We start from the raw sequence: 19248 nt of genomic DNA, 5'->3' as shown, positions 1-19248 counted from the left end.
TCACCTGGCCCAAAGGGCCAAGTGAGCTTTTCTCATCACTTGGCGTCCGTCGTCCGGCGTCGTCCGTCGTCATTAACTTTTACAAAAATCTTCTCCTCTGAAACTACTGGGCCAAATTTTACCAAACTTGGCCACAATCATCATTGGGGTATCTAGTTTTAAAAATGTGTCCGGTGACCCGGCCAACCAACCAAGATGGTTAAAAATAGAACATAGGGGTTAAATGCCGTTTTTGACTTATAACTCAAAAACCAAAGCATTTAGAGCAGATTTGACGGGATTAAATTGTTTATCAGGTCAAGATCTATCTGCCCTGAAATTTTCAGATGAATCAGACAAACCGTTATTGGGTTGCTGCCCCTGAATTGGTAATTTTAAAGAAATTTTGCTGTTTTTGGTTATTATCTGGAATATTATTATAGATAGAGATAAACTGTAAACAGCAATAATGTTCAGCAAAGTAAGATTTACAAATAAGTCAACATGACCGAAATGGTCAGTTGACCTCTTTAGGAGTAATTGCCCTTTATAGTCAATTTTTAACCATTTTTCGTAAATCTTAGTAATCTTTTACAAAAATCTTCTCCTCTGAAACTACTGGGCCAAATTAATCCAAACTTGGCCACAACCATCTTTGGGGTATTTATTTTTAAAAAATGTGTCCGGTGACCCGTCCAAAAAATCAAGATGGCCGCCATGGCTAAAAGTAGAACATAGGGGTTAAATGCAGTTTTTGGCTTATAACTCAAAAACCAAAGCATTTAGAGCAAATCTGAGATGTTAAAAATTGTAAATCAGGTAAGATCTATCTGCCCTAAAATTTTCAGATGAATCGGACAACCCGTTGTTGGGTTGCTGCCCCTGAATGTGTAACTTTAAAGAAATTTTGCTGTTTTTGGTTATTATCTTGAATATTATTATAGATAGAGATAAACTGTAAACAGCAATAATGTTCAGCAAAGTAAAATTTACAAATAAGTCAACATGACCGAAATGGTCAGTTGACCCCTTTAGGAGTTATTACCCTTTCTAGTTAATTTTTAACCATTTTTAGTAAATCTTAATAACCTTTTAAAAAAATCTTCTCCTCTTAAACTACTGGGCCAAATTAATCCAAACTTGGCCACAACCATCTTTGGGGTAATTATTTTTAAAAAATGTGTCCGGTGACCCGTCCAAAAAAACCAAGATGGACGCCATGGCTAAAAATAGAACATAGGGGTAAAATACAGTTTTTGGCTTTTAACTCAAAAACCAAAGCATTTAGAGCTAATCGGACGAAGGGTAAAATTGTTTATCAGGTCAAGATCTCTCTGCCCTGAAATAGTCAGATGAATCGGACAACCTGTTGTTGGGTTGCTGCCCCTGCATTGGTAATTTTAAGGAAATTTTGCCGTTTTCTGTTATTATCTTGAATATTATTTTAGATAGAGTTAAACTGTAAACAGCAATAATGTACAGTAACATAAGACCTAAAAATAAGTAAACATGACCAAAATGGTCAATTGATTCCCTAAGGAGTTATTGTCCTTTATAGTCAATTTTTAAAAATTTTCATAAAATTTGTAAATTTTTACTAACATTTTTTACTGAAACTACTGGGCCAAGTTCATTATAGATAGAGATAATTGTAAGCAGCAAGAATGTTCAGTAAAGTAAGATGTACAAGCACATCATCATCACCAAAACACAATTTTGTCATGAATCCATCTTCTTCCTTTGTTTAATATTCACATAGACCAAGGTGAGCGACACAAGCTCTTTAGAGCCTCTAGTTTAGTTTAAATATTCCTTCCGTATCTGCGCCGCCGCCTTTGAAAATAAAGTTTATAATTGTGCTTTATATTTAATACGTTTTCGTTGGGATAATAACATATTTGAAGAGCGTTTGCTCTCGATGAAAAGCTTCGTCAAAGAATCACCACCTGTTACTTTTCTGTTTTCAAAGATGAGATGATCTAGACGACTTTTGTGAAGCACAAAATTGTGTAAATGGTTATGAAGCTCATAAAAGAATGGGTTCATTTCTAGAAATTTGTGAAATAGATGATTCCAAATAAAAGGAGGCAGTTCCAATAAACTAAATGTATTTTTTGTTAAGAATTACAGTTAATACTTAGTTCAGGCTTTATAGTATTAACTTGCGTTTGACTTGGTAAAATATTTGTTAGTCAGATTAACTAGCTTGGTAACATATTCGCATTCAAGTGTCGTAGGTATTGGGCACAAGTTTGTTTTGGGGTGACAAGATTTGTTTACAGACATTTTTATCGGACGTTTTGAGTGTTGGTTTGTCCAGATTAGATATTTTCAGGTGCTGCTTTTTGAATCGTCTTTAATGTTTGTTAGATATTTTAATTTTACCCTTTTCTACTTCAGTCGTCCAGATTGTGTCCTTATATGCTAAGCTTTAAACGTTTTGATTCTGTCAAGGATTGTATTTGTATCTTAAACAGTTGATGTTTTGCATTTATGATTAGATTCAACATATCTTCAATGGGAAGCTTTGCTTTGAGATGAGCTTTAGGAGTTTAAGGGAGGTTCGATTGATCAGGCGGAAGTGCTGAAGGAATTTATCCAGTTACGTTAAAATTTGAAAATAACTGAAAAATTGTTACCAGTTTATAATTAAGAGAGTGTTGCAAAATTTGATTAAAATAAGTATGAAGCAATGCAGATAATAAAAATGACTGCTTTGTATTTTATCCCGCTGCTTATTCAATTAATCTAATATATCTAATTATGCTATTATAAAAATGAGATCTACTATTTATATCTCATTGAGTACTTTGAACCAGCATATAATTGTATATTGTAGAGTTGTGGTGTATTTTCCTTTGTATTTTAAGTTAATGTGTATTTTTTCTTGATATAAGCGTGTGTAAACGTGCCACACCTTTCTTTCCATTTAGACCAGGTTATGTAAGAAAATTTTGTGTTTCACTTTCAAACATTTCTAAGGGCAGAATCAATATATACCGTTATTTACACACCCGACCGTACTTGTTACCGGAACTTTTGATATACCGATCTAGGAACTTTATACATGTGAAACATGACAAATATAGTCCTCAATTTCAGGATTCATTCATACATTTACATATTATTCAAAATGATCAATCAAAACGTATTCTTCAAAGGATAATCATTCCCTCAACTTTTTTTTGGCTACATAAATAACCAAAATCGAGTCTACAGAGATTGATATTTGCACCATGCGTAGGCACTTTTTTTTGTTTTATATATTTACTATTCATCGAAAAAAAAATAACACTATCAACACACTGGTGACACATGTGCTTACACTTACGTAGCGCCTGAAATAAACTCCAGATTTTGGTGGGGTTCGTGTTGCCTAGTTTTTTATTTTCTATGTTGTGTTGTGTGTTTTATTGTATGTCTGTTTGAATTTTTCTTTTTTAGACATGGCGTTATTAGTTTCTTTTCGACTTATTAGTTTTTATTTCCAGTGGTATCTTTCGCCTCTTTTTACAGTATGTTCTTTTTGACCGGGCCCGATTTGGTGGTGTTGCATCTAAATAAAGACAACAGTAGTATACCGCTGTTCGAAACTCATAAATCGATAGAAAAAAAACCAGATCCGGGTTACAAACTGAAACTGAGGGAAACGCATTAGATATAAGAGGAAAACAACGACACAACATTAAAATGTAACACACACAGAAACGAGCTAAGCATTAGACAAAATCCGATGAGAATAACAAATATAACATCAAAACTAAATATATGAATTTGGGATAGAAAAGTACCGTGACACGTCTTATATCAATGTGAATTCACACTCAAATATAAGAGGAAACAAACGACACAACAGAAACACAACGTTTAAACGTAACACACACAGAAACAAACTATAATTTTAACAGTGTATCTGAATTCTTTTGCAAAGAATACTTTTCAAACCAGTGGTAGAGGCCGTCATAAACTTGCAGAGATAAGAGATGTGTTTTGATCCATGTTAAAAGCTTCATTGTGACTTTGAAATACATAATGGCCAGCATCAAAAGAGCTGTTCCTTTGCTTTTTGTGGTTTTTACTGTCCATGTACTGATTTTGTATCATTGGTGGTTACGCCACATCAATGTTTTTTTCCACTTATCATAAAAACTAGCAAAAAATACTCAATTGTTTTTCTCTCATTTAATAAAATATGTAAATTTCTTTTTGTCATTTTTTAAAAGAGGGGCGAAAGATACCTGAGGGTCATTCAAACTCATAAATCTCATATAAACTGACAACGCCATGGCTATAATAGAAAAGACAAACAGACAAACAATAGTACAGAAGACACAACATCAAAAACTAAAGACTAAGCAACACGAACCCCACCAATAACTGGGAGTGATGTCGTGCGCTCTGGAAGGGTAAACAGATCCTGCTCCACATGTGGCACCCGTATTGGTGGTGTTTGTAAAATTTACGAATGAATGATTTCAAATTCACCATAAAGAAATCTTGGTTAATAGCTTCAATGGGAACAGCAACATTCTATCAAGGAAATAATGATAGGAAATACAATAGTTATCAAAGGTACCAGGATTATAATTTAGTACGCCAGACGCGCGTTTCGTTTACATAAGACTCATCAGTGACGCTCAAATCAAAATATTTTTAAAGCCAAACAGGTAAAAAGTTGAAGAGCATTGAGGATCCAAAATTCCAAAAAGTTGTGCCAAATACGGCTAAGGTAATCTATGCCTGGGATAAGAAAATCCTTAGTTTTTCGAAAAATATAAAGTTTTGTCAACAGGAAATTTATAAAAATGACTACATTATTGATATTCATGTCAACACCGAAGTGTTGACTACTGGCCTGGTGATACCCTCGGGGACGAAACGTCCACCAGCAGTGGCATCGACCCAGTGGTGTAAATAGTTATCAAAGGTGCCAGGATTATAATTTAGTACGCCAGACGCGCGTTTCGTTTACATAAGACTCATCAGTGACGCTCAAATCAAAATATTTATAAAGCCAAACAGGTAAAAAGTTGAAGAGCATTGAGGATCCAAAATTCCAAAACGTTGTGCCAAATACGGCTAAGGTAATCTATGCCTGGGATAAGAAAATCCTTAGTTTTTCGAAAAATATAAAGTTTTGTCAACAGGAAATTTATAAAAATGACTACATTATTGATATTCATGTCAACACCGAAGTGTTGACTACTGGGCTGGTGATACCCTCGGGGACGAAACGTCCACCAGCAGTGGCATCGACCAAGCCCGAGTATATCGTATCAATTAGTAGACATATATTCCGTATACAGGTACTGCTAGAATGTTGCTACATACAAAGGGAAAGTTTGCAATTGGGAAATCATTTATTTAGTCATAAAATTTTGTTTTCAATCGACTTGCTTTAAATGGTGTTTCTATATAATGTGAAATTAAGGTTAATTTACTTTGAGTCCAAATTTATTTAAGAAACCTCAATTGCAAATATTTTAAAAAGGATTTAAGGTAATTAAAAGAAAATAATTGGAAAAACCTAAAAAGCCTGAGATAACTTACAATATATTATTTATTTAATGTCTAACTTCAGTTATTATCCTATAACTTGGCATTTCTGAACGGAAAAATTACAAGACAAATATAATTTACTTCTGATAACTATCAAAGTTCTTATGAAGAACTACTTAATATTTCTACGATCACTAAAGACTCGAAGAATGCACACAGTTGCTTTTAAAATACTTAAAAGAAATAACAAAATACGTAAAACGTGCTGCTTACTAAAAAATGCATGTAATGTCAGAAATGTGAACACAGTTGAGATACCAATAACCTCAAGTTAAGGTGAAAGATCTTATATATTTGATTGAAGCAGTACAAAAATGGAATTTCCGTCATAATGGATTTCGAACTATGCCTTCATTTGATTTGATTTGAAAGTGTATAAATTCCTGGCATGCGGGAAACATGTAATTACGGTTCAAGTTGTATTTATCCAATGCTACCTTATAGCTAAATTTTTCTCCCTTTGCTTGCCTTTTGCTCTGCTCTTTTGTGTTGTTATAAACTGCTGCTTTTAAATGCTAGTGTTTAATTAATAAATAAGTTAATTTTGTTTTAGTTTTTATATCATTTTTCATATTTTCAGTGATTGGTGGTTTTCATACTAAATGTACATGGAGGTATTTTCCTCATGTGCATGACCCTGGAGGTCCAGAATTCAAGAATTCTTCGCATTCATTTTATTTACATGCCTTTTATTTTGTTTGTATTTGTATGAAGCTTCATGATAAGAGTTCTTTAGTGCTCATGTTTCGCATTTGTTATTGTACATATTAGCCGTCGTTGAATAAAATTACTAACTAGCTAATCAATTTATAGTAAGTGGTTTACACTCACCACATATTGTGTCGTAACAATGTATAGTTATTTGGACCATACGATTTTCCTTGCTGTAAATATTTGTTCGTATGTCTCTTTTTAAGTAAATGAATTTTGATGGATGATGTGATCCGGTTTTTTTTAGTATCTATTCAGTGTTACGGTTAACCTTTCCCGTGTTTCCTGAGATTGATACGTATACGGACCCCCAAATTCTAAAATTGCAGCCCAAAAAATAATATACACAAATTTTGGGCATAATTCAAGCGTTTGGATAAATCGAGAATAACTTGATTATAAGGGTAAATACTACCGTTCCACCTCAATGCAGGTATACTCAAGGTATTACCAATAGCAAATTATGTTCGACAATAAGATTTTACTTATCCACTAGAGGATAAGGACAAACAGACAGCTCCAACTCATGAGACAATTATGAAGAGTCACCAACCATTCCGTTATATAGAGGACATTAATGAAAAGTAAAATCACAAAAATACTGAACTTAGAGGAAAATCAATTCGGAAAGTCCATAATCACATGGCAAATTCAAATAACAAAACACATCAAAAACGAGTGGACAAGAAATGTCATATTCCTGACATGGTACAGGCATTTTCAAATGTAGAAAATGGAGGATTAAACCTGGTTTATAGAGCAAACCAAACAGGCATAATTTGTAAACATGACAATTCTTGGGATCAGGCAGTCAAAACTGTGTAAACAAACATTACGTATATACAATTACAACTGATTTCAAAGTTCAAACAGACAAACAAACACGACTGATTTCAAAATTCAAAGAGACATATAAAAACATGTCATGAAAATTGTGTAGTACATAAAGTATTGCAAAACACATTTCTAACAGAACTAAAAATTAAAGAATCAAACACACTCATGAAAAAAACAAACAAAAAGGAAAACTGTTTTTATTCTGTTCTTCATCTTAAAGTCACAGCGATACTTTAACATGAAAAACAAAAACCCTGCTTTACTATAAATTCAAAATGACAACTATCAGTGGTTTATTATATAAGAGAAACAACAGAACTAGAAATTCAAATAACAACAACAAGACTTCCTCCGCCTCATTTTTAGACTTATCACATCGAATTAGATATACACAGTCATTTTAGGACCAGAATCTATGACAAACGAGACAATTTTAATTTTGAAATTATCAATTTCCCCCACCTAAGTAGCAATATACCGACTTCACCTGCATATTGGATTTACTATTTCAAACTTATTCGGTATTCAAGAGCTTGCAGCTCCAATTCAGACATGGTAAAACGTCACCAGTGACTGAGAAGAAAGTTGATAAACCAGGGGTATGTCTAAGATCGTCTCGTCCTTTTTCTAAAAAAAAAACCCAGTTCATCGGAAGGTACCAAGACCTTATTGATAAATATTCCGTATCAACTTCACAAAAAATACACGATGGTCTTGAAGTATAGATTCTGCGTACTGGCGTTGTTTATCATCTTAATAACATGTTATAATATTCTTTTATTTGTCTTTATTAATATTACGTTTACTGTTTGTCTGTTTTTGTTTGGCTGTCTAACTATTATGATCTTAGTGTCACTGATGAGTCTTATGTAGACGAAACGCCCGTCTGGAGTTTTAAATTATAAGCCTGGTCCCTTTGATAACTATTTGGTGATATCCATATGACGCGACTCTGTACTAAATCATCCCGTCATTGTGTTATTGTTCTATTATTTTTGTATTCTTAACTTTCATCTTTGCTAATGTGCTTCGTCTGTATGACCTTTTGTGCTTCTTTGGTACATAATGACGTGGCCCTTTTTATAAAAAAAAAATCACAATAATCATAGACACAAGCAGCAAGAAGGACAAGGGAAACTTCTAATTTTAGATTCTGCAGAGGATATACCTAGAAAAACTATATTCTGTTCATACTTTGAACGACAAAGTTATTTTATATATACCTGTGTGACGTAAACATGCTGATCGACTGATGTACGTTTAACGCGCGATTTTACGTCACAGTTAATTATTTTTTTTGATTTTAAACATATTTTATTCATTAAGATATGAAAAGGATTGAGCAACAGGCACAGCCTATAAAAGCTCTCTCCATATTACATGTTCAAGGTATAATTCAATTATAACAACTGTATTTAAAATAATGCAATATAGTGGAACATGCATGCTTCTTATGAGCACAAACGAGCAAATATATGTTTACAGTGTTACTTACTAAATGCAAAGTATATTCAGGTATATAGGCAATTACTCATCATGTATTCAAGAACCTTGAAACATTAGAAATATATATATATATGGCTTGAAAGAGACACTAAGCTTGATTAGTGGATAAAATGAACTAATGTTTAAGTGGAGGAGAAAAAAATTATAAATAAAACTAAATGAAACCAAAAAAAAAGTAAGTTTCAAACAATCGTTGAGTGTCACTGATATATTTATGAACAGATTTTAAAATAGCAATATTCATATCCTATGAAAATAATCTGTTTCCATAAAGTAATAATTCAATATTTATATCAACATTATCAGCAATGGAGTTAATGGAATCAAGAAGGATCTGTCTTACATCATTGTACTTAGGGCAAATGAAAAAAAAATGTTTGTTATCCTCAACAGCTAGGGTGAATACAGTTTGCACAAAAAGTGTGTCACAGTTAATGTTATCCTAACCATGTGACTGTCAGTGTTAGAATTTGGTCCCAAGACTTAAAATCGTTCAATCACTTATAAGTGGATTAAACATAAATAGATGAAATCGTATACCAAAAAGCAACGAATGATGTTGTTAAATTTGATGTATGCCTTTTTGTGCTTCTTTGTTACATATTTGTTTGTTTTTATAGTGATTAAGAACTCAAATCATAAAAATACTGAACTCCGAGGAAAACTCAAAACGGAAGGTCCCTTATCAAATAACAAAATCGAAAGCTCAAACACATCAAACGAATTGAAAACAACTATTTATATTCCTGAATTGGTACATGCATTTTCTTATGTAGATAATGGATGATAATAACACAATGCTGACTCCTGTACCACTAATTTTGACATTTTCACATATTATGTCTGTTTGTTTTGTTCAGACATCGTTGTCAATATATGGAATTTGATGCGACTGTCATACAAGTGAGAGGTTTTGCTAGCTATCAAACCAGGTTTAATCGACCATTTTCTACATAAAAGAATGCTTGTACCAAGTCAGGAATATGTTTTTTGTGATTAGATTTTTTAAACATTTTACGAATAGCAACTTTATTTGTGGACTGTAAATTGCGGTTGTATCAGTACTTGATAAACTATGTGATCTTAATTTGATGTAACAAAATTTTGGAAATTGTATTATATCTAGGAATATATATCTCATTCATGAATAGCTATAGTTCCTTGCACTGGTTTGTTCACATTTACTTTTGTCCATTTTATATTTGTAAGCTCTTCAATCTTTTATAAGTTTAAATATATTGCCCTCGAGCATCTCTCAAGAGACTTTGTCGAAATGTACAGTCGATGCATTAAATTTTGCATGAATCACTGTGTTTGATATCCTGTGGTGTTTTTACTCGTATGTCGAATATGCTCGTTGTTGTTCTTTGATTTGCAAGTTGTATGGACTATCATATTATTTGTTTGTGACTGTTATAGAGTGCGTATGTGCTGTATTTCTGTCATGTCGTGTTTTGGTGATCAATTTTAACATTGTCATAAAGCAGGAGGTTTGGAATGACATGAAACCAGGTTCAAACCACCATTTTTTAAATGTCCTGGACCAAGTCAGGAATATGGCATTTGTAATCAAATACTTCGTTTCTATTTGTGCTCGTTTTTGTTGCGCTTCGTTGTACCTGTTGTTCCTTTGTTTTCCTCTTATTGTTGATGTGTTTTTCCGGTTTTGGTTAATAACCCGGATTTGATTGTTTTTCTCTATTGATTTAAGACTTTAAACACCGGTATAGTATTGTTGCCTTAATTTACATTTAACGTTGATTCCAAAAGTCTAATAGTCAGTACATTGGTACTGCCATGATCAAACGGATTTTATGTAATTGAAATTAACCGTCCAAAGCGCATCTGCTACAGTTATATATTGGTGCCATGCACGTTGTAATACTGCACAAAATATCTTGCATTGAAAAATACGTTTGACAAAACCGTTTTGTAGTCTAAGTACGGTTGCTAAAAATCTAATTCAAAAGTATGATGATGAAAAGAAATTAACTATATAAACTATAATAGTTATCAAAAGTATAACTGTATTAATTTAATATTAACGACATAAGGTAGAGTCAGTATTCAGGAATTCGACATTAAATGAGTTGTGTGTTTCCATGTATGAACAGTGTTAAAGAAAAAAGATTATGTTTACTTTTGAACTTTTTTCTATCAACTTCTAAATAATATATACATTATCAATCAGCATGGTTACAAAATTGAGTGGGGTTCGTTTCCCTCTTACACACTATTCAGATACCCACCCTAAATCTTATACTTTTGATAAATATATCAGGACTAGACCAATAAAGTGTACCATAAATTATGTCCCCAATGCCCAAATCTCTCTCGTTTAGTATATTGTTGATTAAGAAAATGCCTGTACTAAGTCAAGAATATAACAGTTATCAATCGTTTGATCTGTTTGAGCTTTTAATTTTGTCAATTGCGTAGAGACTTTCTGTTTCGAATTTTCATCGGAGTTCGATGTTTGTGTTATTTTTACCATTTTGTATCTATAGCTAGCTAAACTTCTCACACAAACAAATTGACAACTATGTGTGAACAAACAAACAGACATAAAGGTAAAAATGCCAAAAATAGTGGAAAAGCAGTCAAGATTGTATATAATCTGAATCACTTTTAAAACAAACAACTATGTCAACAAAGAAAAACAATATGGCATGTAGACAAAACACATCAGCAAAACTGAAAGACCATTAATATTTTTCAAAACAACACATAATTAGTAAAGCACCCTTTTTGGCCCGATAATATAGCAGTTTTACCAAATTGTTAAAATGTACACTTTTAGCTATTTATTAGAAAAAAGAAATACTACTGTTACGTAACATGGCCTGTTTTTGACAATACAAGACACATAAATTGTGTAATGTCATCACAATTTTAACTTTTGAGTTAAATATTAGACGGATTCCGTATTAAATAGAAGTGGCCGCATTTGTGTTCATTCTCAATATTTAAATGTACGTTGCACTTGATGATAATACATCTATAATACTAAAATTACGAGGTCCAATTTGTCAGCCGTCATCACATAAAAACGACGAATCAAAGAATTCAACTTTATATATAGCTAATATAGTACAAAGGTGTAGATTAAAAATTACACCACTCTAGGCCCTTTTGTTTTCCACGTAATTAATATTGCCAATAATTAAGAAGTTCCGGGTCCAGTCCGATACCGATACCAATAGTATATTCACCTGTTACCGATTACCTTATCTGTACGTTCCGCATCTGACAGGCGCACCACCAAACGGTGTATTCAGGATTAATATACTAAATACACGGGTCATAATCGCAGGGTTGACACTACTAAATTGTCAAATTGCTACCTATTGTAGTATTTTGATCAGTAAGACTTTCTAAGATAACAATACGAATACTAAAAATCTGTGACTAAAAATAAGGCGTATAGGTCAGTACAGTTTTCAATTTGTTAGCGGGCGTGACGTAAAACAGCGAATCAAAGAATTCAACTTTATTCATAACTAATATAGGACAATACTCCATTCCAGGACCTTTTGTTTTCCAAATAATTAATATTACCAATAATTGATAAGTTCCAGTTCGACGGGTTCAAACAGAAAGATTTGAAAGCAGAGAAAAATGTGTATCTTATAATCGGCATGACTTTATCAGATGACAATACTAATACCAAAATAAGGCTTGCGCATAGTTATATATTTTAATTCAGTCACGGACCCGCGATATCACGGGTGTGTTCTAGTAACATATATAAAGGTTGAGAGTGAACACGAATGCGGCCACTTTCATTTCTGACAAAAAAATAGCTGACAAGTAACATACGTAAATACAAAATTTAATCCTGGTATCTATGATGAATGTATTCACATAAACAAATTGAATTTACTGAAGTAGACACTTGAGTGTATAAAATGTGTCCGAAATCTTTCATCAGATGTACCTGAAATTTGAGGCCACAATCGGCCCTTACAGGACCCATTACTTTTTAGGTTTTTTTTTTGTAACATCTATACATTTTTAACTTTAAGAACAGTAAGAGCTACAGCTATTCGACATATTTTTGTTCAAAATCATATGAAACTAAAGAATTATAACTCCTAGCATAGAAAATCAAAATCTTCTATAGATATTAGTATATAATTTATTTCGTTTACAAATTCTCCGAAACATGAAACTACTAGTATTTGTCTTTACTCTGGTATTTTGCCACTCACAATCCATTTAATCAAACCATTGTGAAGAACATTTAAGTTATAATATAGTGGTTTCATAGTCTAGTATACACGAGTTATAGTGTTAATTTCTTGTTTTGTTATCACAATGATATACACAGTGGTTATATTCCAACTATATTCCAGAAAGCAACATGGCCCATATATAGATCACCGTATAGCTTTCAACTATAAGTAACAACCGTTCAGTTTATTAATCTATTAAAGGCCTTTGTGTGGCAAGATATGAAACAATTTAACAAAATGTGAAAACCGGTATAATTTCTAATAAAAAACAATAAAAGAAATCAAAACGAAAATAAACTCATCGAAAAAAACATTATCGGCTCCTGACTTTGAATGGTCACATAATTCGGACAAACATGCATTTTTTCTATATATCTTGGTTATTCCAACTCTTTAGTTCCAGTATCCATCACCTGGTATCTATACATAATATTGACTTCTTTCCCTTAAGATGTTGACGAGAGGTAAGCATTTGCAAGTTCATAAAAAACGTAGAACAAAACTTTGGCAATATTCGTTCGAAAATATTGATCAGAATCTTTTGTCTATGAAAATTAACCTTAAGATTATCGAAAAAAACATTTAAGCCCTATCATGAACTAAAAATGGCACCTTAAGGAGACGATACAATTATTATTAAGGTCTTTTCTCTTACTGTTTTTTTAATATTGTGTTTATGCTAACTTTGCTCCCTGATCATTATTAACTGTATACCGTTTATAAAAATGTATCAATACAATTCAAATGAATATAACAACGTTTAGTATGTATTCTCATGCTTTTGGAAGAAAGAAAAAAAAACCTTGTAAATTAAAGGAGTAGGTCCAGAAAGACCCCTTTTTGGCCCCAAAATATAACAGTTTTACAAAATTGTTAAAATGAATACTTTTAGTTATTTATTGGACAGTAGAATGCTTCTGCTACATAAATATGGGCTGTTTTTGACAATACGATGTACATATATCGAGTACTAGCACCTTTAAGTCATGCTAAATTACTAAAATCTTCACAATTCTAGCATTTTGGTTAAATTTTGGTTAAATCTTTCACATAAATTAATTGAATCAAATAAAATAGACACTTAAGTGATGAAAAAGTGGTCAAAATCTTTCGTCAGATGAAACAGAAATTTGAGGCCAAAATCGGTCCTTACCGGACCTACTCCTTTGATTAAATCACACGGTAGACTTAACAGGATATATGATGTTAAGACATACAGAAAGGAGTAGGTCCGGTAAGGACCGATTTTCGATTTTGGCCTCAAATTTCAGGTTCTTCTCTCGAAAGATTTTCACCACTTTTTAAACACTTAAGTGTCTATTTCATTTAAATCAAATAGTTTATGTGAAAGATTTTAACTGATTTAGTCATTTAAAATGCTCCGATACAAGCTCAAATATGAAAAATCTCCCAAATATGCCGAAACATGTCACTTTTCAGATGGGTTTTGTCAAAAATGAAAGTGGCCGCATCCGTGTTCATCCACAACCTTTATATTTGTTATGTATTATCATAAAATACAACTTCAATTTCAATATTAAGGACGAACACGAATGCGGCAACTTTCGTTTTACACAAAAACCGTCTAAAATTTAACTAAAATGCTAGAATTGTGAAGATTTCAGTAGTTAAGCATGACTTTATGGTGCTAGTTATATGTGCATTGTATTGTCAAAAACAGCCCATATTTATGAAGCAGAAGCATTCTACTGTCCAGAAATAACTAAAAGTGTACATTTTAACAATTTTGTAAAACTGCTATATTTTGGGGACAAAAAGGGGTCTTACTGGACCTACTTCTTTAAAATGAATGTTAACTAGGCATAGATGACAATTTATCATGAACATTTCTGTTTTTTTTAATTATTCTTAAAATCATAATTGATATAATTATGTCTAGGTATGAATCGTTAAGAAACAAAAATAAATAAAATTTCTTTATATCACGAGAATTTCATTATCCATTCCGCAATGCTATAAGAAATTGCAGTTAGTTAATACGATTATCTCCCTTTTAACATGTTGGACGGGATTAATTTCCCATAACGTACATTTTAAGGCTGTGTTTACAAACTAACCGTCTTGTGAAAAATTCCAACTTTCATTACACATGGGAAGACAGACAGACAGACACACCATCAGACAGATGAACAGAATAATTCCTTTTTACCTGCACCAAAAGTATTTTGCATGGAGTATATAATAAAAAAAAACTTAGATATAATGCAGAAGAACAGAAGTAACAAATAATTCTCTTTTCTCCATCTTTAAAAATATAAATCATCAATTATGAAAAAAATCGTGTCACAAAATTGTTTTCAGCAAAAACGGAGATTTATTTTCGAAAATGCCAATCCTTTCTATGATGAGATTATTTATTCTCAATTTTATCATAATTACTTTTTAGATATTTGGGATATCATAGTATTCGGAGAATCATGCATGCTGTAAATTTAACTTCCAAAAAAAAAATTTCATAGGAAGTATAGAACATTATTCAGATTTAAGAGCTGACATTGTATTTTCTAAACTCCGATTTTTGTCTTCTAATGTACAAATTTTTCTTTTCAGTTTTTTTATTTTATCGTCTGTCATCATTTCATTATCATGCATTTTTTTTAGAATTTCTGCTATTTCATCCTTTCTCCTTCTTTCTTTAATCTTATCATTTTTTAAAGACCTTCTATATTCAAATAACAGAAATGATGCCGATATTCCATAAACTAATGTTTCTCCAACTAATTTGGTCCCCAAATTCCTAGCTTCATCTTCTGATAATGATTTCACTTTTTTTGGTTTACCAAAACCAAGTAATTTACTTTGTACTGTAAAATCCATTGAATGATAAACTGAAAAATAATAGAATGAAGCTTCAAATGTACTATAAAAAGGAGTAGGTCCAGTAAGATCCCTTTTCGGCCCCTAAAACAGCAGTTTTACAAAATTGTTAAAATGTAAACTTTTAGTTACATCTAAGAAAGCAGAGTGCTTTTGCTACATAAATATGGCTGTTTTTGATAATACAATGGACAAATATCGGATACTAGCATCATTAAGTCATGCTAAATTACTGCAATTTACACAATTTTATCACTTAGTTAAATTTTGGACGGTTTCCGTCTTAAATGAAAGTGACCGCATTTGTGTTCATTCTTAATATTGAAATGTTAGTTGTATTTGATGATAATACATAACATATATAAAGGTCGAGGAGAAACACGGATGCGGCCACATTCATTTTTGACAAAAACCGTCTTAAAAGTGACATTTTGGCATATTTGGTAGATTTTTCATATTTAAGCTTGAATCGGAGCGATTTAAATGACTGAATCAATTAAAATTGTTTGCTTAAACTTATTTAATCAACTAAAATAGACACTTAAGTGTTTAAAAAGTGTCAAACATCTTTCGTCAGATGAACTTGAAATTTGAGGCCAACATTGGCCCTTACCGGACCTATTCTTTCCCTGAAAGAAAAAGTCATCACTTTAAATTAAGTATAAGATATCAAGTTTAGTTTATTGATCACTGGCTCGTACTTTCAAGAAATAGGAACCTCTCTATGAGATGATTATGACATATGTAGACAGACGAACATTGTTTTCACTTGGAATTTGTGTTATGAGATATAAACAAATATTGCTTAGTGTTGCTTAGTCTTTTTTCTATCTTGTGTTTTGACTATTATTATTTATCTGTTTGTCTGTTTCTTATTTAGCCATGGCGTTGTCGGTTTATTTTTTATCTTTGAGTTTGAATTTTCTTCTGGTATCTTACGCACCTCTTTTTTTAACAAATATTTCTGAAACAAACATCTTTAATATGATAAGTAGTCATACATTTCAAGAAGTCTATACAATTGACATTTAAGCAACTGAACAAGAATTGGAACATCAATACAAGAAAAAGAATTTAGAAAAAAAACCTTTGTTAGAAAAAAGAAATCTTCAAAATACAAGCTTCAAGTACTATTTCATTAAAGCTAATTCAAGACCATGTGCCTAAAACAAAATTTTCTTAATTAAGGACTAACATGTCTACAAGTTTGTAAAAAGAAGCTTGACAAGATCAACACGACGAGTGTCACATTTGGAGAAACATATGCGTACCCGTTTAGAGCACTTGAGATCCCCATGTTTTTTAGTTGAGTTCGTGCTTTTTAGTCCATGATATTTTATGTTGTGCTTCGTATACTGTTGTGTGTCTTTTAACGTTTTTAGTATTTCGCCATGGCATTGTCATTGTTGGAGTAAGAGTTTGAAAGTCCCTTGTGTATATTTCCTCTCTCTTTTCTCACAAATCTATAATAAGATAAAAGCGGATTTTTTATATTTTCCCGCACAAAATATAAATGTTAAATTTGCACATCATTTTCAGAAATGTAACACTTTAAATGTATGGACAATACATACTATTTAGGGGAAAACCCACACACTATGACGTACAATAACAAACAATTCTGGCTTTTGTCTTTTAATCTAGATAAATAAGACTCTTATTACGTTTTACAAAATTCTCACAATCCAATATGATAATTACTTTATACACATCTCATCTTAAATTGTCGTTCAACAAAGTGAAAGTGCATACACTATTTATGCACTTTGAAATTATAAACCTGTTTATCGTATAATTCTTACTTTGAGCCATACGTCCGATACCTGAGCTAAATTTTGGATGATGCTTTGCCCATTCACTTAAACTCTTTACAACTGGTCTTTGAAACTGTTTGAATAGTAACGTTGCCAATTTTACAATTGGCAATACCATATTTTCGTCTGCGTTGAGGTTAAATGGTTAACTGGACCCCTGCTGTTGTGTCAATCTTATCTACACAGACGTTTGTGTCGAAGTATCAATCAGCGGGTGGCCAGTTAAGTTAAATGGGATATCAATTTCCGGGAACTTAGTCGTCTCGGTTACCCAGACGCTTATGTTATGAAAATGAACATGATTTTCTCTCTCAATCAGACTCAATCCTCGACAATTTTTCGGTAGATCAGGTTTTAACAATACTGAGAGAATCAGCTGATGATTTTGATTTTGATTCTCATTTTCTTATCTGAAACGCGAATAAAACAATGAGTATAATAAATTGAACAATTTGAAATCATTGAGGAACATTATATGATTTTCCTTTGGTGGTAGTTAAGATTCGATATTTGGTAAAAAGAGGTAGTGGTTGAATATTTGTGATAGACAGAAAAACAGTTGAATTCCATAAAGACATGATTTGCAAAAGATATATAACACATGAACTAAAACAATAAATGACTCAATTTAATTTTAGATTCAACATAAGTCTAATAAATGGCACCATTACCAGACTTCTGAAGGCTAGTTTATGCCCAAACAGCAATGTTTTAAAAACATTAGAGACAGACTATCAAAAGATCTCTATAACTTCTGTCACTGTTATTGTTTTAATCTTGCGCGCTCAAAAATATAAAAAAAGACCATAAACATTTATCCTAACAAAAAATATACCTTCCGACAGAAACAAAAAAAGTAGACAGTATCATAGTTTTTTTATTGTTTTTTTATTTTTCATTTTTTTAATGCACATATATATATATATATATATATATATATATATATATATATATATATATATATATATAAGAAAATTATTAAAAGATAAAAACGGTTTCAATGCATCACTTTTTTACTAGTACTTTCACTGCTTCCGCAGATCTTCAGGTAATGTGACTTGTATATAAATAAAACAATTGATTGACGTTAACAATAGTATGACGTTAACAAATGCAAGGGAGACTACTAATGTCATTTTAAGACTTTAAAATGTTACGTTAAAATTAGAATATCATTTATCATTTAATCCCGGGTTGAGAATGTTTATGAATAATTCTTCCTTCTTCCTCCGGAGAAAATCATTTTGACGATTGACCATATACAATGGAAATATTTTAAATCGTCCATTAGAACAACGATGGAAATGGTCGTTTGCCCTGATGAGTGTTAAATCTTCATGGTTGGTTTGCTGTCTATGTAAAGTCATTCTAGTCCGCAGTTCATTTTTTGTCTCTCCAACATAGAATTCCTCACAATTTGAACATATGAGAGAATAGATGACGTTTGAACTTTTACAAGACATATTTTGCCTCACAGTAAAATGCTTTCCATTTTTGAAATAAATTGAACTTTCTTCTATTAAATTTGGACAAGTCATACATCGTTTATCGGTACATTTTTTTACAATTGGCACAGTTTCATTAAAGTCAAATTTTGAAGATGTTAAATATCGTTTCAGACTTTTCGACTGTCTTTTGCTGTTGATAATCTTCTTTTTCTGTAAGACCTTGTCCATTCTTTCACTTTTGTGTAAATTTGTTTCAATTTGTCGCATGAAACTAAAAATGTCATAATCTCGCGGATTATATATACAACTCGTCTAAACATC

The 19248-nt window shown here is 31.9% G+C and overlaps 1 protein-coding gene across 1 annotated transcript; it reads right to left on the bottom strand.

The window, feature by feature from the left end:
• Positions 1–15320: 15320 nt before the first annotated feature.
• Positions 15321–17597, bottom strand: LOC139515264 (optic atrophy 3 protein homolog). Its single transcript, XM_071304828.1, has 2 exons — positions 17468–17597; positions 15321–15676 (listed from the first exon to the last, which is right to left on the bottom strand). Exons 1-2 carry the CDS (start codon positions 17595–17597, stop codon positions 15321–15323), a joined length of 486 nt encoding a protein of 161 aa, XP_071160929.1.
• Positions 17598–19248: the final 1651 nt, after the last annotated feature.

Source organism: Mytilus edulis, chromosome 3 (genome assembly GCF_963676685.1).
Source record: "Mytilus edulis chromosome 3, xbMytEdul2.2, whole genome shotgun sequence".
In the NCBI taxonomy this organism is placed as follows: domain Eukaryota; kingdom Metazoa; phylum Mollusca; class Bivalvia; order Mytilida; family Mytilidae; genus Mytilus; species Mytilus edulis.
The sequence above is the reverse complement of the archived record's forward strand: the minus strand, read 5'-3'. Positions and strand labels throughout refer to the sequence as shown.